Below are 23,709 nucleotides of genomic sequence, written 5' to 3'. Positions count from 1 at the left end.
ACTTCCGTCCTATGGAGCTCCACTCTCATGGCCAGTCTGCAGCAGACATGGCAGCAGACCCTCTTGAAGTTTAAAGGAGAACTTGGCAACTATTTCAACGTAATAAACCCGTTTAGTAATCATTTGGATGGTTAAATGACCTGTTCTGGTGAAAATGGTGACTTTCCCCGCTGCACCTAGCGTCCCCAGGCGGAAAACCAACCTTGCAACATTGACACTACCATCCTGGAAAGAGAAGTGAGAAACAAGAAACTCGTTTGAAATCGTGTTTCTTACCTAGTAACATAGTTCTGCCAAACTTATGCTAACCGTTCGCTAGCTTGTAAACAAATCCATGTGCTATATCGTTACCTTTTCCCAGTTTGAAATAGTAGGCTATGCACAATTTCTCCAGCAGAGGGGGAAATCCTGCCAAGTTTCCCTTTAAGGAAATGAGCCTGTTTCCTGTGTTTGCAGTTGTTTCCTGATATTTCTTCAAGCATAGGCCTACCCTTTGGATAACCCTGTTTTTTTACATCATAATGCTATGAAATGTCGATTATTCATTTGGGAAAGTTCTGCATAGATGCCAATTTACTGTCAGAACGTCTGTGAGCAAGCCCTCACTTGACGATTTTACAGTCAGGACAGCACTCACTCACAGCCTTCACGAACTTGCCGACAGCGCGCATGTGAGTCCTTGCGTGGGGACAATGGCATTGTAAGTAAGCAATTTTGGATGTAGGCTACATTTTAGAATGGAGAAAGGGGTGCAGGCACAGGGGAGAGAACGGTCTGGCTTCCAGTAATCTCTGCTGCACTTCTTTCCTTCCGGTAGGGAGCTCCAAGTTTTGTCATCATAACCGATCATATTTGAAACTGAAAGTGCCTTAACTCCAACTCAAATTAACTGAACGACGGTAGCCCACGAAGAAGAGACACGCTGTAGCCGACTGTAGCCCTTTTCCAACACCATGATAACATTAAACCGGTCGGGGAATTAACTAAATGTGAAAGTGAAGTCTACCTTTTAATCTTTTCGTTTTCAATCATCGACAGTGAAAGAAACATCAATCAATATCTAGATTGACATCAAACCGAGTTTACTGAGTTTGAATTGACTTTAGTTTTCGTTCAAATATGATCGGTTATTATGACAAAACGTAGGCTATATTTTTTCCATCCAAGATGGTAGGACCAGTGACGTGCCAGCGCAAAATCAATTATAGTCTAAGTGGGTTTGGTAAAAATTGTAAACATCTTAACGAAAATAAACTCATTTAACATCATTTTAAATGAGTTGGTCATCTTTGGTTTAGTCATTTATTTACAGATTCCTCGTTTGTGTGTGAACCCACATCTGAGCATTGCACTCATCCACCAGAGTTTCTGTAGCCTAGGCAATATATGGTATTCATTAGCTAAATTATTGTATTTATTCATTTATTTACCTACCTTTATTTGGAATAGAACATATTGAGATCTCTTTAAGTGGGCCCTGGCCAAGAAGGATGCACACAGAAAAAACTAAACAAAAGACAATTGACCAAGACAGCAATGACAACAGTGACATACACAAATAAAACTGAAACAATACCAAATTTAAAAACATGAACAGACAGATCAGTGTTTCCTAGAGAATTGAAATCCATTTGTGGTGGTTGGTTTGCAGAATTAACTTGAATGCAACAGTTTTTAACAAATTAGCACAGTGTGGTTATGATGCTAACCAGATTTAAGCACAATTTAGTACAACCTGGAAAATCATTGTGTGGTGGTCAATGTTGATATTGTGGTGGGCTGCCACAAATAAGTCAATGTATGGGAAACACTGCAGATTGATAGAATTGATTGGAAAATGACACAATCTATTAATGAGATGAAGAGCTCCAGTTTTAAATGTTTCTACAGCGTGTTCCATGTAGCCTACTATAACTAAAGGCTGTCTTGCCAAACTCTGATCTTACTGAGGGATCATCAAACAGACCTGGTAGACATTGTACCCAGTTTCACTAGTTTAGTGCAGACATATAAGAAGCTGACCAATAATTGTTGTGTACACAAAGATCAACCAGTGCATTTCTCTCTTTACATAAAGTGAAAGCCAACCAACCATGTCATAAAATACAGTGATGATGAGTAGAGAAATTTGCACGTTATAAATCTCAGTGCTGAATGATACACAGAGTCTAATGACTGTAACACTGTCTTGGAGATATGTCTATAAAGCACATCACCATTAATCTAAAATTAGGTAAAACGTAGATTTATCTAGCTTGCTGTGTAAAACAAAAGCCATTTTTAAAATAAAAACCCAACATTCAGCCAACAACAACAACAAACATTTTTTGAGCTGTTGTTTGACATGCTATTAGAAAGACAGGTCATCCTTCAACATAAAACCCAAGTATTTATATGATGAAACCTGGTATGTTTCAGTAAGTGCAGTAAGTGAAGGTGCAAAACAATAGGTGATTATCATTGGCATACAAATTAATATTGGCATTTTAAACATTATTGCTGAGATGGTTATTATATATATGATTTTGCCTAGTAATTACATTTGCATTCATACACATGGTCTGCTGTGTTAAGCACCATATCAAGCAGGGCATAGCATCTCGGTCCTTCTGTGGATCTGGATGCTGGAGCCATGGGCGGATTATGAACTTTCGGGCCCCTGAGATGCATTAAGGGCCCAGATGCATTAAGGGCCCAGATGCATTAACGGCCCCTGGGCCCAGATGCATTAAGGGCCCCTGAGATGCATTAAGGGCCCAGATGTATTAAGGGCCCCTGGGCCCAGAAGCATTAAGGGCCCCCCACTTATTGTCGTATATGTGGGAGGGGGGTTTGGGGGTCCTCCCCCAGAAATGTTTACATTTTTTTGATGTGATTTCCTGTATTCTGGTGCATTTTGGGGATGGCCAATACTAAATTTAATCAGATTCATAGCCTTCATCCTGATTTGTTGATATTGAGGCAATGATTCCATGCAAAGGCTTGGGCTTCAGGGCCCCCTGACCCCTTGGGCCCCTGGGCCTGGGACCGGTAGGCCCGTGCAGTAATCCATCCCTGGCTGGAACTTTGACTTTTTTAACATTGCAAGCGATCTGCTAGACTGGCCATTGGCCATCTCCTTGGTACGCTTTGCTTCTACAAGGGTCTGGGATCTCGGCTATTGACGAACGTTTGCAAGCTGGATGCGTGGACTCGAAGTTTGAAACGATTGGTTCTGATTTCACCCAATCGCTAACGTTTGGCCATGACGTATGTTATGCGCCAGCTCGATCATGAAGTAAGCTACACTACAACGCTCACCAGGAATTGCGTGCACTGCTGTATACAACAACCATTCCCCACCAGAGCGAATGAGAGTGTGGGTAGAAGATGTTAACAAGTGGCCAGAGATTCATTGGCTCGCTAAATATGGCTGGTATCTGGTTGACAAGCCCACGAAAAAGTAGTACAAGTAGCCATTTTTCTTGATGTTTTCTTGACGTTTTAGTCAATTCACATGCTCACAATTCAATGGGATGGAAAGCTTTGTGACGTGAACCGTGAAGGGGTGAACTGTAGGCTACCGATGCCGGCTTTGCGATACAAATTTAAGAGTTAGTGGAAGAATAGCAAATTGCAGATTACTATTCGACAGTAAGGTTGAAGATAACATATTGTAGGCCTAACGCAGATGAGAAGTTAGGAGACAGGGAGGCTGATATATCGTTCCAAAAACTCCCGTCATTTATTTCCTATAGATGTACAGGCTAGTGCACGGGCAACAGGAGGTGTTCACTACAAAACAACAAACTGATCGCTGATAAATCATGGTCTCAATCACTCGTCATTCATACTCATCGGCCAACAACACAACGCAACACAACTCACTCGCACGTAATCCACTTCTACTCTGACTAAACTTACTAGACGTCTTAGAACCCCCTATACGAACCCCTAAATATTCCCTGGAACTCATTGACACATTCCATGACACAAGAGGGAGAGGGAGACACAAACACGCACGCACACACACACACACACACACACACACACGCCGGGAAAACAGAAGACACAGGGGAAAGCCCAACACGGGAGCAAATAGCCTCGGCGCTCAGATATCAGCTGTGATCATTGAAAACACGCCGCTTCGCTCATAGCGGGTCTGCCGCACATGCTGTAGGCTAATTAATATCGAGGCTACTGCGCAATGCAAATCAAACTTTTCCCAAATCCTGTAGGGCCACGACATCTTTGCCCGAAATAAAATGTGTTAAACACTCCTATTGTTCGGACTTCAATTCCTGAATATTTGGAAACGTAGCCAGCACGGACTGAATTACTTCATTAACTCCCGCCATTGCCAACTCCTCGAGGAGTGGACTACAATTCAAACACAGCGCAGAATCTCAACGTCGTCTCACAACTCCCGCCTCCTGCTCGCTGATTGGCTCGGGGTCGAATTGCTCGTTGCGAGCGAGGCCAATGGCCGGAATGCCAGACGGAGTCGTGGAGGGAGATGAAAATCGAGCGGAAGTACGTAGGAAGGCCAGGCTAGCGATCTGCAGTCCCTTGACTGCTCTTGTTTACTTGGTTTCTCTTGTTAAATGACAGCACCATTAGACAGTGTCAGACGACAATGTTTGAAAGCTTAAAGGTGCAGTCCATGATTTAAGCTCATAACAGTTTTTGTCACATTCAGCAATCATTTCCTACCTGCCCATTCAGGGAGTACAGTGTAAAAATCCCCATTCTGCTAATTAATTTAAATATAAACGTGACTTCCTGCACATTCAATGACTGCACCTTTAATGTGCAGTATTGGATACTGCCGCTGATACTGCCTAGACTAGTCACTACTGAATGTCTCTTCTTAAACAGGTCATTTTTAAGAAGCAAGCTGAACATGGCTGAGAAATCCCCTCTCCAGGAAAGATACCAAGCCTGCATGATCCTGAGTGGAGCTGGAGATGCACTGGGGTACAACCGTGGCAACTGGGAATTTGAGCCAGATGGCGAAAAAATCCATAAGGAGGTAGCAGCGAGAGGGGGCTTGGAGAACCTGGATGTTAAGGAGTTTCCTATTAGTGACGACACTGTCATGCACCTTGCAACAGCTGTAGCCTTAGCGGAAACTGGCAAAGACGCATCAGTGAAAGACTTGTATGGCACCTTGGTCAAAAAGTACATAAAGTGTATGGATGATATGGATGGCAGGGGCCCAGGTAAGAATATGATAAAAAATGTTGTCAATGCCTTTTTTGATGAAACCTCAACTCATTGGGTGAGATCAGAATTTAGCCAATAGATCCCTTCAATGTTTGTAAACATCCAGAGCCTAGTATTAAATATTAATATATTAAATCTTAATAAATTAGTCTTAGCTAATGGAGATTGTCTGCCTAATCCTGAGCTGACGACAGAATGGGTAGAAGATGTTAACAAGTGGCCAGAGATTCATTGGCTCGCTAAATATGGCTGGTATCTGGTTGACAAGCCCAAGAAACAGTAGTACAAGTAGCCATTTTTCTTGATGTTTTCTTGACGTTTTAGTCAATTCACATGCTCACAATTCAATGGGATGGAAAGCTTTGTGACGTGAACCGTGAAGTGGTGAACTGTAGGCTATATCATTAATGTCAGGAATATAGACGACTTCACTACATGTTAGTGGACACTGGTGTACTGTAGGTAGCCAGACTACAGTAGAGGTGCTGCACTTGAAATCACTGGGAAATCGTAATGATACCAAGCTGCCTCCTACATTTTGACTTTTACCAATTTGTTGGAGGGGGTTATTTATTACAGAAACATTTGTCATCTTTCAGTATAAATCTTTAGTTTGACCCCCCTCCACTATAGGTTTAGACGATTTCAGTCTTTTATACTGGTATTATTTATACCTCAAACATTGACAATTTTTGCACAGTGTTGCTTTAACAGTGTAGTAAAACCATTACCCCTACCCTTTCACATCTCCAGGTAACATGTGCATGAGAAGCACTGTCTATTTAAAGGCAAACCAGGCGGGAGACTGGAGGATCCCTTTCAGCAAAGTTGGTGGGGGCTGTGGTGCTGCCATGAGGGCCATGTGTGTGGGCCTGCGCTTCCCCAGGCCTGAGCAGGAGCGCCTCCTGGTGGCCGTGAGTGTGGAGAGCGGCCGCATGACCCACCACCACCCCACGGGCTACCTGGGGGCGCTGGCCGCTGCGCTGTTCACAGCCTACGCGGTGAGGGGCGCACCACGGGTAGAGGCCTGGGGCCAGGGTCTGATGAAGGTGCTGGAGAAGGCCAAGGAGTATGTGCAGCAGGAGGGCTATTGTGTTGAAGAAAACCTGAAACATTGGTGAGAATTCAGCCTGAAAAGGGAATTCATGAGACTGTATATTTTGTCATGATATATTTGAATGTTAAAAGTTTAACATTTTAAAATGTCTAGAAATTTTAATAGAATGTGAAGAAACAACCATTTTATTATATTGCCTAGATATCCTCTAAAGTTACCATGCAAACCAGCTGTTTTGTGATTAGGGCTGGGACAACGCGTCGACGTAATCAATGACGTCGACGCAAAAAATACTTCGACGCAAAATATGCGCATCGATTTGTCAAGCATAAGGTGTGCAGCCAAATATTTTTAATTTTACACCTTCAGTGTTTCCCATACATTGATTAATCTGTAGCGGGGCGCCACGAAATCAAAACCGGCCTATTTAAATTAAAGATCAGACAAAATCCTTTCATTGAGCTGCACTTTTTACGCACGCAGCCTTTCCTTGCCCCGCCTGCTCTCTCTCTCGTAACGAGCCTACTGCCCCTCCTCTGCATGTGCATTTAACAAAATATTCATTGGATTGTTGTTGCCACATAGAAGCATTGCATAGAACTAGGCTAAATTGCTATTAAATCCGCTTACGGCTCCCACACACAGCTGCGTTCCGTCAACGCATTCCAGTGGGTGTTCCCGACGGTAGCTATGCAAATGACTTGAAGTAAAACCGTAATGTGATTGGTTGGTGCCGTCCGTAGATTGGCTTGATTGGCCGGTGCTGTCTGTCGGTGCAGCAACAGCTGAACTCCTCAACGCGAGCAGCGGGAGAAACGCAAAGCGACGGACCCACAATTCAGTTCGGCAACGGATCACGTGAGCCCATTTAAAGTGAATGGGATGCGTCTCCAGCAACGCGATGCACGCAGCTGTGTGTGGGAGCCGTTAGCATCGTGACCATGCTGCGCAAATTTGTTCAAAACTGCTGCATTAAAGTTAACTCTACTAAGGTCATATCACAACATAGTAGGCCTACATTGATGAATCTAAACTAAGTTACGTTATTCAATCAAGCAATATCTGTTAGAATACTGTTTGGATGTCGAGTTTAGCATGCTTACTTACAGCTGCTTGTCAATTTTGTTACTCATGCAGGGCTCATTTTATTGACTCTGACACTGAATGTTTGCAAAATCCCGATGTAAATGGAAAAGTGCTTTCCAAGACTCAAAAGTGCTTGTCCCAAGGAGAAGTACGAACCGTTATTTGAACTAACTACGTTATGATTTTTTTTTTTTATTAGATAAATTTAAGTATACAAACAGTATACAAAGAGTATACAATAATACAGTACAAAAGCATTGTTCAAACTACGCCAGGAGGATGTACATTGCACAAAAATAATAATAAAATAAAATAATAATGATATCATAAAAACACATTGTAAAGCACAAAAAGTGTTTTGACAGCCTTCTTATTATTACTGCTAGAAATTGTTGTTATATATTGTTTAACGTCTATACCAAATTCTGTAAAATTGGGTTTTTTATTCTGAAATTTAGACTTATGAATGTAGTATTTTGTTAATATTATTAATACATTAATCAAGTAGAAATAAGAGGCAAGATTTCTGCTTTCATAAAAACCAAACAAGACATTCTCCCATTTCAAACTAAAGTCTGAATGAATGGAATCAATGATGAGACGAGTAAGCTTACTCCACAAAAGTTTTGAATAAGGGCAAAGCCAAAATAAATGAATAATTGTTTCTCTTTCAACCCCACAAAAAGAACAATTGACATTGATGTCTTTTTTTAATTTCTGCAAATAAAAATTGGTAGGATAAAATCTATGTAGCATTTTGAAAGATATTTATTTAACTTTGTTGGTCAAAAAGAATTTTTGTGGCAAAAGCCAAACTTTTTCCCAACAGATGTCCCCCACACAATTGGACCAGTGTGATAATGAACAAGGAGTAGTAACAAGGTCTTGTTGGAAAAGTATACGAATAGTTCTGTTTATATTCCTTTGTGTCACACACACTGCTCAATGTAGGGAGAAATGGACTCACCCCCATTCCTCTAAAGAGTGAAATAATACCCGATGGTATTGCATCAAATACAATTGAGAATTCCTTTGGAGGAATGGGTATTCCATACGTGTAAAATATGAATATGAATATAGTTGGCCATGCTGGTTAAACAAAATAATATTATTACCAAACCATGTTTTAAAGAAAATAGATCTATTTTTGTAAAGGACATTTCTATTATTCCATATATAGAATTTATGGGGGCTGAAGTTGTGCTTGTAAATTAAAGACCAAGCCAACAACATTTGCTTGTGGAAAGAAGCCAATTTAAGAGGTGTTTTGTCAATACTTTAGCTGCATTGTAAAAGAAAGTTAAGACCACCTTGAGGAATGAAGTTCCATAATGATCTAGGACATCTGAAAAAACACCTGATCTAGTTGATTTTAAATGTATAATTCAGCGTAGTGAAGTCTAAAACATTTAAGCCACCTTTGCTGTATTCATTCATTAAGACTGACTTTCTCATATAATGGGTACGATTTTTCCATACAAAGTTAAATAAAATGTTGTCTATAGCATCGCAAATTTGCTTGTTAACACTGAGAGAGAGTGCAGCATAAGTTAATCTAGAAATCCATTCTGCCTTTGACAATAAGACTCTGCCTTTCAAAGAAAGGTCTCTAAGTAACCATTGATTCAACTTTTTCCTAGTCTTTTCAATTAAAATTAACAGATGACCTTTGAGAGTCATTTTTATCTAAGGTAATACCTAAATACACTACATAATCTTTCACAGGAATATTTGAAATAGAGTCAACGTTAGAATCCTTTATAGCCAACAGTTCACATTTTTTTAAGTTCAGACGGAGACCTGAAGCCTTAGTGAATAATTTTATGATATCAATGGCAAGAGGAACTTGAGAGCTATTCTTAAAGAACAATGTTGTATCGTCAGCTAACTGACTAATAATGATAGTTCGATCAGCAATAGTGATGCCCTGCAGATTGCTTAACTTGAGATGAGTGCACAAAAGTTTGGCTGCCAGCAAGAACAAATAGGGCGATATAGGACATCCTTGCCTAATGCCTCGCTGTACATTAAATCTGGCAGAAGATCCCAATTTAAGATTAATAGAACTATTAGCATTATGGTAAAGGGTTCTGATGACATTGCAAAAATAATCCCCAAAACCAAATTTCTTCAGTGAATGAAAAAGAAAATTATGTTCCACTGTATCAAAAGCCTTAAAAAAGTCTAAGAAAAAAATAAGACTGTTATCTGAAATTAAGTGAGAATAATCAAGTAAATCTAAGACCAATCTTATATTATCAGTAATATGTCTGTTGGGCATGAACCCAGATTGCTCTTCATCAATAACAGAGGGCAGAACTCCTCTTAAAATAATAGCCTTGATCATCTTAAAATAATAGCCAGTATCTTATAATCATTGTTCAATAAACAGATGGGATGCCAATTATCAATATAAAGCAGGTCCTTACAAGGTTTTGGTATAAGTTATTATCCCCTGAGTCATGCTCCAAGGCAGAGTGTTGCTTGAAATACTTTCATTAAATACTTGCAATAAGAAAGGAGCCAACTGCAATGAAAAGTTTTTGTAAAATTCTGATGTTAAACCGTCAGTTCCAGGTGATTTATTGTCTTTGAGAAGGCTTATGCAATTACTGACTTCTGTAAGAGATAAGGGAGAATCACAAGTATCTCTATCCCCTTCAGCTGGGGGATATTCTTTAGCAAATTAAAAATATGTAAAGTATCTGTTTCAGAGTAATTTGTGGTATATAAGGTCTGGTAAAACGTGGAACAAAACTTAGAGATGCGTTTTGGGTCATCAGTTACTGCACCATATATGTTAATTTGATCGATGGTGTTAAGCTTAGCGCGGTATTTTCAAGCTTAAAAAAATAAGCGGAATTTTGTTCTCTTCCTCAAGCCACTGTCTTCTCGACCTAATGAAAACACCTTCTGCCCTCCTTTTATATACTTCATCCAAGTTCTTTTGCAATTTGATAATTTCTACCTTGTCATCCTCTGTTAAGGCATCTGGAGATAGCTGAGATAGCAAAGAAATGTTACTATGATGTTTTTTTTCCTCTAGCGCTCTATGTTTGGCCAGATCGCTCCCAAATGTCCTTAAATATTTGGATGACTCATATTTAAATAACTCCCAATTAAGACTAAAATAATTTTCAACGGTGGCCTTACTAAAAAAATGTGAAATTAAACCAGAGATCTTAGATTTCACTTGTTCATAGCCCAAAAGGGAGTTGTTGAGCTTCCAATAACTGGCTTTTTTACTGATATTGTCTGAGAAAAGTAAGTTAATAGATAAAGAAATCGCTTTATGGTCACTTAAAGGACATGGTGAGTAGGGCTTTGACTCTGAACTTCGTTATTCGAATATAATTCGATTATTTTAAAAATGAAAGATATTCGAACTAATTTTAGGGATCTCTTAATATTCAAACCTGTAGCCTATGGAAATATTTTTTTGTAAATGTATTTGGTTGTAGCCTAAACGTTGTTTTCAATTCAGATTCCGAGGTTTTTTTCACGCCTTCTGAAGTGAAATCGCGAGCTCATTAGCAAGGCTATTATTGGCCATCTGGGCTCCTGTAGGTTAGCATCCTGGCTGGTTCGTGTTTAGTGAGCAGCTCCCACATAGACATTTTTATTTTAAACTTAACCTTCCTCTGATTTTAATCACCTTAGTTATCAATCAAAGCAAACAGGGAAAAGAAATGGCACAACAATCATTTAAAACACTCAAATAAATAAATGTGCAGATACGTCTGAATGAAAAGCAGCACTGGTTGAAGCCTGGAAATATTGTAAACAAAGTAACGTTAGCTTAATTTGCTAGTTTATCATTTATCATATAGGTTAGACTGTTCAGTTTCCCCACGTGTGTTTAAGTTTCAATTGAATACTTTTTCTCCTTGGGACAGGCCCGTTTGAGTCTTGGAAAATACTTTTCCATTTGCATTGGGATTGAGATGATTAGAATTTAGCAGTCAATTTGAATGCAGTAGTTTTGAACAAATTTGTGCAGCGTGCTAATGATGCTAACCGGATTTAATAGCAATTTAGCCAGTCGTCTTGCACGATTAATGTTTGGATTACATGTGCATGTTGAGGAGGGATGCGCCTGTTGAGAGGGAGAGAGAGAGAGAGTGCACGGGGCAAGGAGAGTCTGTGTTGAGGTAACGTTAGGCCTACTTCTACCGCCTACTCTGGTAGAGTTTGACATACTACAATGCAAGATATATTTAGCCTATTTTATTTATGGACAACATAAGGCAGGAGGTGTGTGTTGCTTTTAATTATGAATGTTCTATCTAACGTATTTTTTTATCGATACCGATTACATGTGCTATACATATCGCTATCGTTGTATCGCCCAGCCCTATGCTCAATCATAACAATTTTGACACACGCATTTACTCAGCCTTTCGTGCACGTAGTCTATTGACATTGACTGATACACTGCCCTCTGGTGGACAGAACAAATAGAACTTAAGTTTGATACCAATATCGGTCTTACGGAAGACATTTAATGGTTAAAATATTATTAATACATATTCGAATATATTCGAATTTTAATATTAATAAACAAACGAACTTCGAATATGATTTTTGGGCAAAAGTCAAAGCCCTAATGGTGAGATATTTACTACAATATTCTCTTCATATACGCTGCTAGAGACCAACCAAAAGTCTATGCAGGATAATCTAGAATTAACTTTGTTGTTCCAGGTGAATACAGCTGCATCAGGAAACTTATTTCTCCATACATCCACCAAATTGAAAGTGTCCATAAACCGTTTAAGATAGGAATTTCTAGTGTGACTACCAGGTGGAAATCTATCAATAGCAGGATTGAGGATTTCATTAAAATCCCCTCCCATTACCATGTGGGCATTTGGGAATTTAGCTGACCAAAATTTAAGTTTATTTTCTAATTCCATAAATAACTGCACATTTTCTGTGTTGTCATTGTACCCATACACATTCATAATAAAAGTCCTTTAGGGTCTGAGTGTAGAATATCCCCATTAAATTTATGCTTCAAGGTCAAAACCCCTGCAGACCTTTCACTACAGTTAGCAAACCCAGAGACTTTCTAATGTGGAGACACAGCACTCAAAAAATACTCCACAGAAATGCATAGGGCTAGTTTGTCATGCCAATATGGCCGTTGTCTACACATATCCCACCCCTTCCTCGGCAAAACGTCGACATGTGAATACATTGAGCCAATCATGTGGTGTGATGTGAATACATTGAGCCAATCATGTGGTGTGATGTGAATACATTGAGCCAATCATATGGTGTGTTGTGAAGACATCGTGCCAATCATGTGTTGTGATCTCGCCGCTGGAGCAAGATTGGTGTCGTGAAGCCTTGCACACGCGCAGTTCGACCCAAAGACTGTGCCCGATGAGTGCCCATAAAACGTTGGTATATGGCCGCCGAGTGGAGGGACTTGCCTAAAAGGACTTTGGCAAACCACATATCATTACCCCATTTGCTTCTCCAGAAATTAACATAATTTACAACTGAATGAGATTCCTGACAAAAACAAAAATTTGTATTATGCTGTTTAGCAAACAAAAATAAGGCTTTACGCTTTTACGTTTCTTAATCCCCTGGCGTTAAAGGAAACTATACACAAATAAATGCTTTAAGAGATAAAACTTCTTAGAATATGAGAAAAGTATCAAAAACTGTTACTTAGAGCAACCTGTAACAGTACCTCACTATGAGAAAACCCTTAATTCACTAAGGCATATGAACCAATGTTACCTGTAACAGTACCTCACTATGAGAAAACCCTTAATTCACTAAGGCATATGCACCAATGTTACCTGTAACAGTACCTCACTATGAGAAAACCCTTAATTCACTAAGGCATATGCACCAATGTTACCTGTAACAGTACCTCACTATGAGAAAACCCTTAATTCACTAAGGCATATGAACCAATGTCACCTGTAACAGTACCTCACTATGAGAAAACCCTTAATTCACTAAGGCATATGCACCAATGTCACCTGTAACAGTACCTCACTATGAGAAAACCCTTAATTCACTAAGGCATATGAACCAATGTCACCTGTAACAGTACCTCACTATGAGAAAACCCTTAATTCACTAAGGCATATGAACCAATGTTACCTGTAACAGTACCTCACTATGAGAAAACCCTTAATTCACTAAGGCATATGCACCAATGTTACCTGTAAACCAACACAAACCGGATTTTCCCTCTTTTTCAGCACATTATGTGCAACGTCACGTCACTATTACAGAGGAGAAACAGACTGTTTAATAGTTCAACGCAGTTAGGCCTCTTAACTGTAGCCTAAAACAAAACCTACATGCAGCAACGGGCGAATTCGTGTGACGCGGCACTTCTATGCAGACGGCATCATCTGCGATCTGTCAGCTCTTTTCCCTCGATGAAGGCTCTTGCACCAACTTCTTAATCAATGGCCAGAGCTGAAGTCTGGCTTCCTTGACTGGTTGTGGAAGATCTTCGGCTAGCCACAGGTTGTTGTCCCTCAGATAAGGGTGGTTTTTTGCAGCCTTCCATAAGGAATCTCTGTAGCACCGGAGTACGAATCGAATAATTACTCCTCTTGGTCTGGGTTTCGTGGCGGTGTTCTTGTTTGTGTTGCTCTGAACTGGCCTCCCGAGCAGGCGCGCGGGAACATATTTTTGACCAGGGGTGCTGAATAACAAAATAATGGATGTCCGACGATTTCTCCTCTAGCATGGTATGATTCGAATTTAGACAGCTAAATACGCCATTTCAGCGCCGTGTATGAGTAGACCCTCTGGTAGACCTAAGCGCGAGAACAGCCACATTCCACTGCAACTATGCACAGCACTTGCCACTCCGACTCATCAATAAAAACTGCGCGCACACACACCAGACCCATAGAAGCACATGCACTTGACTTTACATCATTAAACTATTTCAGTATACTGCTTTTCTGATTGTCAAAACCACACCAGAGATGTTTGGCTTGAAAATATAATTAGGCTGCAATGACCTACAATGGCAAACAATTTCTGAGTAGCCTAACTTATGGCGTCTCCACTCCACAGCAAAAGTGTCCTAACCACCAATTACAGCGGTTTCTATCTGAGCGACTCCAATAGTGAAAGGATTTCCGTGTCATATTTCGGTGGCACTAGCTAAGCTGTCGTGGAACTCGAGATGACATGTCTACTGATAGGCAACAGGTTCGTGGATTTGGGCTAGATCAGCCACATTGCCTGACACTAACAGAAACAGCCGTACGTGAGGTCGTGGGCTTGCCAAAGACTAATTGCAAAAGATGCATCCTACCTCATCTGTTGTCGTTTGGTATTCGAAATTGGGCTTTTCACAATCCAACGATATATCCAAGTGCAAACTAGTCGGTGATGGTATATGGAAACTGGCAGTATGCATGCTACACGGAGTTCTAACAGGTGCATGGCCTAATAAGCAGGCAAGATATAACCCACAATCGCCATGGTCTCGTTATCAATTAGTGTTTGTGGTAATAATGGCAGCAACAATAAAACCATCTTGATCTTCATCATTTTGACAGATCAGCAGCCTCTGGATGGTCATATGCATAGTTAGCCTACCTTTAGTTTGCATTTACATTTTAAACACTGAATCTACTGTCTTTACTGCCGGGAGAGAAAAAAAATCCTGTATTCTTTTCTGTAGCCTAATATTCTTTTCTCGAAGTCAACTAGCCTGCTTGCAACGTCTCTCCTCAGCGAGTCACGTCACTTTCACTTCTATAGCTAGACTATAATGTTTAATCTATGGATAGCTATATGCAAAGCTATCCATAACCTGTTTTGCTATTTGCCTATTTGACAACAAATATAATGACACTGCGAATTTGTAGGCCTATATTGACAAAAAGCAAGGGGTGCTGCAGCACCCACCTTCCCGCGCCCTTGCTCCCGAGACGATGTACAACGTCGATTGCTTCTTCAGGTTTAATCTTTGAGTCTGGGAGGACGGCGCGGCACACTTCTACAACTTTATTCATCACGTTCTCCTCCTTGCCTTCTGCCAAGCCATAGATTTTCAGGTTCCATCTTCTGGAGTATGTCTCCAAGTCAGACATACGAGTGAGAAGGGACGAGTGTTTACGCCCGCTACTACCTTCTGAGTATCTTTGATCTCGTTACATGCAAAGTCAAGTGTCTTTTTTAGCCCCTCTATTTTCAGTGAGTTCTCATCTATCTTCTTCGAATTGACGCTGACTAGCATCTCAATAGAATCAGCTCTCTCGTTGATAAGTTTAGAGAGAGTGGCAATGACAACATTGTCTTGTGTCGAATCGTTTTCCATTCCGTATAAAGCCTTTTTAGCTGCAGGAGATTTGCATGGGGTTATAGGTAGAGAGGGAAATTTGTCTTTGGTCATTACAGCTACTGTTGATATAGCATTAGCAGCGTAGTCGTGACACGAGGCTATCAGCACATTACATGGTGGGGTCGAGTTGGTAGAACCGTTTTTATGCATTGTTTTCAAGTCGCGTTTTTGCATTAGGTTGCAGTATTATGTCACTCTAGGGTAACAATGGTTCGTTTTGAGGTTGTTAATGTTGTTTTCTATGAATAATCTTCGAGTTCATATATTTAATGCAGGAGCTCGTCAGAAACACACCTCACACGGCAGCCATCTTGGCACCACCTTTTATGAATTGCATCCACACATCAGCAGCCTTTAACTGTGTTAAGTGTTACAATTGCAAGGGTTCCCTCAGGAACGTCTTAAAGTGGCAGGCACTCAATTAGACCTATACACTTCTGAACTTTATTGAATGCTACCTCTGATTAAGAATACATTACTTTGCACTTGTGTAGTCTTTTATTTTGGAATTTTAAGCAATAAACATATATTGCAATGTTAAGGAATTCATGTTTTTTCATTCAGATATGTAAATCAACATGTATAAATTGCTATTAGTCAATTAACAGGGAGATAATCGAATCGAAATCGAATCGGACTGAAAAAATGAATCGTTAGATAAATCGATGCATCGAAAAAATAAAAGCTAGATTAATCGTTTAAAAAATAATAGTTTATCCCAGCCCTATTTGTAATATGACTTTGTACCATGTGGGACACTATCAAATACAGTGCAAGTCAGTGGAAGAGTGCCATGTGGCTTGGTTCAAGACAACAAGTCCTCGGAATTCCACATAGCACCTTCAACCACACATACCTGGATTCAGACATGTTTGAAAGTGTCTTGGAAATGCCCTTTCTTCATCCAGACATGAGTGTGTGGCATTTGCGCAAATTCACAAATGATTGATGTTGTTTAATCCAAAGACTTGGGTTAAAACAGCCATTGTATAGTAGCCGGGGTGGTAGCAAATTTTAATTTGATCTGTAGGTCTGTAAAGGATACCATTGACAAATTCAAATTCAGGATTGTCTGGGTTCACCTAGGCTAACTGCATAGTTTTATCTTCCATTAAAACACCTGACCTTCTGGCGTTGATTAGATTGATGTTATTTGTACTGTTATTAGTATACATTATGATTAATTGTAAGATCTTACACTTAATTTTATATTAGGGACTACTTCGGGGGCAGCTGGAGAAAATACCTTCAGCATAGAGGAATCCTTGAAGGGACTGGCAAAGCCCAGTTCCCAGATGACTATGAAGTGACGGCGAGGGAGAATTTCTACAGGTCAGTCAGCTTCGATGGAACAGGCGGTGCCAGCGGACACGATGCACCCATGATCGCCTACGACTCACTGCTGCGGGCTAGGGACTCGTGGACTGAGCTGGCCAATCACGGCTTCTTCCACGGAGGTGATAGTGACTCCACTGCTGCCATTGCTGCTGCCTGGTGGGGTGCCCTCTACGGGTTTCACAACGTGCCCCCCAAAAACTACCAAAAGCTTGAGTACTACAGCCGCCTATCTAATGTGGCAGATAAGCTTTACAAGCTGAGGGGTTTGCCACTCTCATGATGGCAGGATTCTGCATGATGCTGTATTATCTATTTGTTTCAGAGTTTGTACGGGTGCTTGAAATCCTTGAAAATGCTTGAATTTTAATGTTGCGTTTTCAAGGTTTGAAAAGTGCTTGCATTTCGGATAAAGTGCTTGAAAATGCTTAAAATTGCAAGTGTATTTCTTTTGACATAAAAAGCTATCTGATGGAATAGTTAGCTTAGCCTATTAGATGCCGAAAGTTGGAGAGTTTAAAATTAAAACTTATCCACCATGGTCCTCGCTTGCGCCTCTGCGTGTGTGACTGATCTGCCCAGTCTATGGATCTGCCAGTCTGTTTTCAAGCGTGACAACGCCCCCCTGCACACAGTCGAAGATGACCATCAACATGAAGTGAGGTTGCCGTTTTAATGAGCGTTGGTTAGAAAACAGCTATTTCGAACTGCTGAACAGAAATCATTTAGGGTCATGATGCATTGCTAGCTAGGTCGCCATTAAAGCTAACATATTATTGATTAGGCTACTTAGCTCCAATCATTGGAAGACAAGGAGAAAGTTAGGTTGAAGAGGGAGACGAAACTTTATGGTATGTGAATGCAAAACTGCACCAGTCATGCCTATGTACCATAGGTCACCTTTCTTTCTTCAAATTTAGTTTTATTTATTAACTAAAAATAGCCGACAAGACAATTATCCTTGCATCAACGCACCGTCACGCAACACATAGTTGTAGATACCTCTGACATGTCAAAATGAAAGTAGAGTTGACTCTGCTATCGCGGAGCTATGTCCTAACTAACAAACGCAACACACAGTGTCTCACGCAGCTCAAATAAACTTCAATACCCACAAATCCATTGTCCAAAATAAATAATCGTCAGACCTGAACAAAGGCTGACTTCAAGGCCTACTCAAAATGTTATGCTGAAACTGAGTTGCAGCTAGCTAACCTGCACTGTAAATGAGATATCAGAGTGTGGACCAATAGTAGCATATTGTAACAAACTGCGAAGTTGTCTTTGAAGGATTTTTATTGAACCAACACTTGAACACACAAACACATAATACGGGGCCAGACCTGGCCATTATGCCCCAGCACTAAACATCTATTTGAGGCTGTATCTAAAACACACACTAGTTAGACCCGGTTATGAACACTGTAACCAACTGTAAACATAAACACGACAGACAGGACATACATTGTCATCCCGCATGGCTTAGAACATCAACATTACACACATACACACACTGCACAGCATCATGGGAGCACAGTCATAACCAGCTAGGCTCAGTTCATTACACAGCCCCCTGAGACTTAGTCCATGTCCCCTTGGCTCAAGTCTAACCCTACGTCAGTCCATGAGCCTGGCTGGGACGCGACGCTGGCATTGTGGGCGCGCCGCTGTCGCGGCGGTGACCTCCGGTGAAGGCTGCACGGTGACCGGTGTTAGAGCTACAGCTCCATTGTCACCAAGTTCCACAGAGTCAGTGTCCGAGTCCCCACGGCCCTCAGCTGAGGCCAGGGGTCGGTACGGGGCCAGTCGATCACGGTGGAGGCGCTTAATCAGTCTCACATGATAGACCCCACGGCCCTCAGCTGACCACGTCAGACAGCTTCTCTAAGACAGGGGTTTTCAACCGGTGGTCCCTAAAAAAAGAGGTGTGTTTGATGAGCTATTGATGAACTATTCTGCATTGGTTTGGATTCACTAGGTCATATGGCTTGGGAGGTATTGAAAAAAGGAGACCATATGGGAAATAAATAATGTATTTTCTTTAAAATATTCATATAAAATACAGCATGCAAACAGTGACTATAAAAATAGGTGTGTCTGATGAGTCTCATAAAGGATAACTATTCTGCATTGGTTTGGAGTCACTAGGTCATATGGCTTGGGAGGTATTGAAAAAAGGAGTCTGTTTCTTAATAATCTGCATTGGTTTGGAGTCACTAGGTCACATGATGTCAAAGCTATTGACAAAAAAGACTATAAAGGTAATTCAGAAGGTAGCCTACTTTATAGACGGTCCCTCGGCTGGGAGCAAGTAGACAGGTCTGTTTGTACATTGTCTGCAAACACTGGGTGAAACCGGCTGCATTAAAAAAAAAAAAAAAGAATATCTGTCGAATATCCGAATATCAAATATCAAACTAACTTCACCTCGGTACAAAACGTTTAGGTAATGACAGTGGATCTAGTTATATGCATAGGTTATGATAATGTGTAGGCAGCGGAATAACTATTGGTTTCCGTTGGTGACTGCTGACTGAGATCACGGATGAGATGAAATAGATCCTGAAACTTCGCCTGGTCTGGAGCAGCCTAACACTTACTGCCAGCTCTTCATGTGAGTAGGAGCACAACACAAGTTATCCTGACATAAAGGTAATCACCACGCGGTTTAGCCTACATCGGATCGCTCCGATATTACAAAATATGTTAAGCCAGTCAAGCAAACTGGCCGTTTTGATCAGTTAAGATGAAGCGCCCAAACCGGTGACGTCGCATGCAACTGTAAGCTAGTTCGTCATCACCATATTACAAAAAAAACCCTCAAACAATTCAACTAATCCTAAAAATAAGGTAGGCCTATGACCACTAGAAGCAATAGGTGACCCCAGTGCACCTATGGAAGGCGAATGCAACCAGTAGGTGGCGATGAGATTACTTTCCCTCCCTATGATTAGACATTCTGGGGCGGGACTGTCGAGGTCTATAAGGAACAGAGTGAGTAGCCTAAGCTTTTTTGGATAGCCTATATGCTTCGTTAGAATGGAGAACAATGATAATAATATGATTTTTGTCTGTAAATAATTTGGACACGATCATATCTTACAATGTTAGCCTTTTTTACATTTCCAACTGACTTTGTCCACGTCTTGCCATTGCGACCGAAAGTAAACGCTGCAGCAGGAAGCAATCCATACCGATTGAAATGTTTCGTTTACTGTCTAGGCTACACTGTTCTTCCTCCTTCCTGATGGGTATTTCACGAAGGCAGAATTAGATAAATGATAAAGCGAGGCTTGACATAGCGTTGTCTGGTCATCCTAGCTCAACACGCCAATCCAGGATGGGTAGCCTAGTCGCGACTATGTCAAGCCAGGTGTAGCCTAAGTAGGCTACAGTAATTCAGGATATGTGCGCGTTCTCGTTTCTCCTCCAAAGAACCCACGGTTGGGATGAAAAAGACGCAGAAAATGGCGTTATTTACACAGTGAACAACCGCTTTTATGTAGACAGCAGCGAATTAAAGCTTGTCTTTTGCGGAAACAGGGCTTTTTCTGTAAAACAGCGAGAGGATGGACCAACTGCACGTGTGAGCTTCCTTATCTCGGCACATTTTTCGCGGTGTTTGAAGATAAGAAAGTCGAGTAAGAAAGTGAGGAAATGTGTAGGCTTAGATTTTGATGCAGTAGGCTACAGACTAAACCACATGTTCCTTTCTCTGCTTTTACCGCATAGGCCAAATAAAATATAGCCTTCACTTAGAAAGATAATGGCAAACTATTCTCGTTTCATAACTTGATTGCATTTTTGTCCGCTGGACCCAGGCCTATTCATCAAACGTCTAGCCTAGTAGGCCCTATGTTAATTATTAAGGCTACCAGTACCACAGTGAAGTGATCTCCTTAGGGTTTTACGATCTTGCTGAGTGCTGTTGCCATTTTTTGGTGGTTCTGTAAAATTTATTATAGCCTTAAGTAGGCTACTTGAGGCGTCTGAGGTGGAAAAGAGGCTGATATGCCTTTCTCACCAGTGAATAGGTATGCTTGGTCCAAATCAGGTCTTCAGTAATATGGACACTAGGATATTTGAAACTCTACCCTTTCCACCTGAGAGCCATTGATTTTGAGTGGTTGGTAAATCTTCTGAAATCTATAAACATTAGTAACATTGAGAAGCTTGTTGCCCTGGCACCAGACTGTCTACTTCATTCAAGCCTGCTCATTGTTCTTAGAAATGATGCCTAGGCCTTCTACTGCTGTGTCATCAGCAAACTTGACAATGATCTTACAGGGCGCTACACCAGGCGCGTAACTGAAGCGTTCCGTTCGTGACGCTATTTCTTCCTAACGTTCAAAACAATGGCCCAAACCAAACGGTCCAAAACATTTTTCCTGCAAGATAACTAATAATCATTATTATTGCAAAAAATAGAGAGCACATATGAAATGGAATAATTGTTATCGGGTACAATGATGCAGGTGAAACCCTGCAGACAGTGACTTTTCCAGTAAACACATCTACTCTCTGTACATTCACAATACATTTGAAACAGCTGCTTGGGATCAGACAGACAAATAAGAAATTTTAGCATGTCAATAATTAAAAACATGCACCAAGTGCTTCATAAATAATAATATGCCTATATCATGCTCTCTACTCTTGGCAAGACTATAGGTAACCATATTGTGCAGCTATATGTGTGAAAAGGGACACTAAAGATGTTCATTGGGCTTCAAAAGTGAGTTGGGAGTCCATTTTTACACCAAGATTTGTGACTGTTAAATACGTTTATTTTAACATTTAACAGATAAAGTCAGTATAGTGTGTGGAAAAGGAAAGTGTAATGCAAAATATGTCTAGGGGTGATCAAACAAAAGTGTAAAACGCAATGTCAGTGTGAGGAGCAATGGGCTGGGGCTCTCCCCAGCGGAGCAACCACTAAAAGACCAGGAGCAAGGCAAGAGCTAGTCTAGAGGAATACGCCTGGATCAGGGGAATATAGGGCGGGGGGAATGTCTCTGATTTCATGGGGCAATGCACATGTTACAGGTCCCAAGTGTGGGACTGACGTAACAAAGATAAGTAGATCCTGTGAAACAGGTGGAAAAACAAGGAGATGACACAGGCTGCTTCTTGTCAGTTTTTCATCCAAAGTGCATCTTTTATTTACTAGCAATCATGTCAAAGTCTGTGCAATAAGTCTGTTTCAACAGTAACATGTTCTTTAACATTACATTTATGTATCTCAATACATTCATCACATACTCATGTATCCCAAAAACACATTCATACATTCACATTTTTCACACCCGTGAGAAATAGGCCACTATGGCTGAATAGTGCAATAACATGGACATACCATTGTATTTAAGTACAGGCTACCTGTAGGAAACCACCTGACTAACCATTCAATACCGAATAGAATTCTAACGTAGCAAAAAGTCAGAGAATAGCACATAAAGATTCAGTTCAATATTATAAAACCTTAACCCGCTTAAATATACAGTACATACAAAACAGCAATATTAAAGGCACTAGTTACATTATGTATACTCAATATGATTCAGATAACAAACATTCATTCCAGTGTCATGGCTTAGTATATTTACATTCATTACTTCAAGATAACTGTTATATCAAAACTGTGTTTTTTAACATACGTCTTCATACTTTACGAAATACTATTCCTTGTATCAACTTATCTATTTATTTACTGTATACTCGTATTCCTTATCAGAATAATCATGTCTTATGACCAGTGTGTATTTATCTATTTATACTCTCAAAACTTTGTTAAATTCTATATCTTATAACCAGTGTGTCTTAACTTATTTATGTTCAAACATCATAAAATATCCGCTTTATAAAAGCAGTGGGTGAACGATTTTCTACTCATCAAACTTTGTGAAATAACCGTGTCTAAAACAGTGTAATGGAGTTCACGACGCTAAGTTAGCAGTTAGCTATGTGGATGTCAACAGGATCTCAAAGGATCCAGTTAGCTAACAGACGGCAGCTAACCGCCTGAAGCACATCAGTTTGCCGCCACAGACAGCTCGCATGGACGGCTGCTGACGTTAACCTCAGCTAGCTGCTTCATACGATGGCAAACCTAATATAACATTTAAATTTAAAAGTTCACAATAACACAAAAACAAGTTATCAAATAGACATCAGTCATGAGTTGCAGACATCATGAAACGGATGGCGCTTATACAGTACTAACCTGTGAAACAGGTGGAAAAACAAGGAGATGACACAGGCTGCTTCTTGTCAGTTTTTCATCCAAAGTGCATCTGTGGGCAGAGCGGTGGTCCGCCCCCCATAGCAACCCAGACGCAACTGCACCTCCTGTGTCACGCTTTATGTTCCTACTAGGCACTAGGCCGTTCTAGAGTAATAATATAAAAATACAGTAATAATCTAATATTGACAAATAAAAAGTCCTACTAGGCATAGTGCCGTTCTAGATGAATCATATAAAAAATACAAATGCAGTTAATAAACAGTTGTGGTCACCTATTTGCGCTTAGCACGCCCCCAACTACAAAAGTGGCTCCCGACACTTGCTCTTAAACATGAAACCTCAAGATCAGTGTAAAGAGATGTCGTGTTCAATAGCAGTGGATGAGGTAAGGGGGTGGCAGGTAAGTAAAGGGAATTGTGTGTGTGGGATGGGCTGAATAAG

The 23,709-nt window shown here is 40.6% G+C and overlaps 2 protein-coding genes across 3 annotated transcripts in view; both read left to right on the top strand.

Annotated features, from left to right (window-relative positions):
- The first annotated feature begins 454 nt into the window (after positions 1-454).
- LOC125291929 (ADP-ribosylhydrolase ARH1-like) lies at positions 455-17,453 on the top strand. Its single transcript, XM_048238943.1, has 4 exons — positions 455-700; positions 4,858-5,201; positions 5,959-6,322; positions 16,905-17,453. The coding sequence occupies exons 1-4, from the start codon at positions 693-695 to the stop codon at positions 17,305-17,307; spliced, it is 1,119 nt and encodes a 372-aa protein (XP_048094900.1). The 5' UTR covers positions 455-692; the 3' UTR covers positions 17,308-17,453.
- A 2,535-nt stretch (positions 17,454-19,988) lies between these two features.
- Positions 19,989-23,709, top strand: part of LOC125291926 (ADP-ribosylhydrolase ARH1-like) — a 42,414-nt gene continuing 38,693 nt past the window's right edge. The window contains exon 1 of one of the 2 annotated variants that reach the window (XM_048238937.1): positions 19,989-20,018. The gene's annotated coding sequence lies outside the window, so the exon portion shown is untranslated. The remainder of the gene's footprint in view (positions 20,019-23,709) is intronic. The other variant, XM_048238938.1, reaches the window with a different exon arrangement.

The sequence above is a fragment of the Alosa alosa genome, chromosome 3, assembly GCF_017589495.1.
Source record: "Alosa alosa isolate M-15738 ecotype Scorff River chromosome 3, AALO_Geno_1.1, whole genome shotgun sequence".
Taxonomy (NCBI): Eukaryota; Metazoa; Chordata; class Actinopteri; order Clupeiformes; family Clupeidae; genus Alosa; species Alosa alosa.
Note: the sequence above shows the minus strand (reverse complement) of the source record. Positions and strands in the feature narration are given on the sequence as shown.

Excerpts from the sequence above, each read along its gene's own strand:
- LOC125291929 (XM_048238943.1), top strand. Across the intron at positions 5,202-5,958 it reads TATGGATGGCAGGGGCCCAG|GTAACATGTGCATGAGAAGC; the intron begins GTAAGAATATGA and ends TCACATCTCCAG. Across the intron at positions 6,323-16,904 it reads GAAGAAAACCTGAAACATTG|GGACTACTTCGGGGGCAGCT; the intron begins GTGAGAATTCAG and ends ATTTTATATTAG.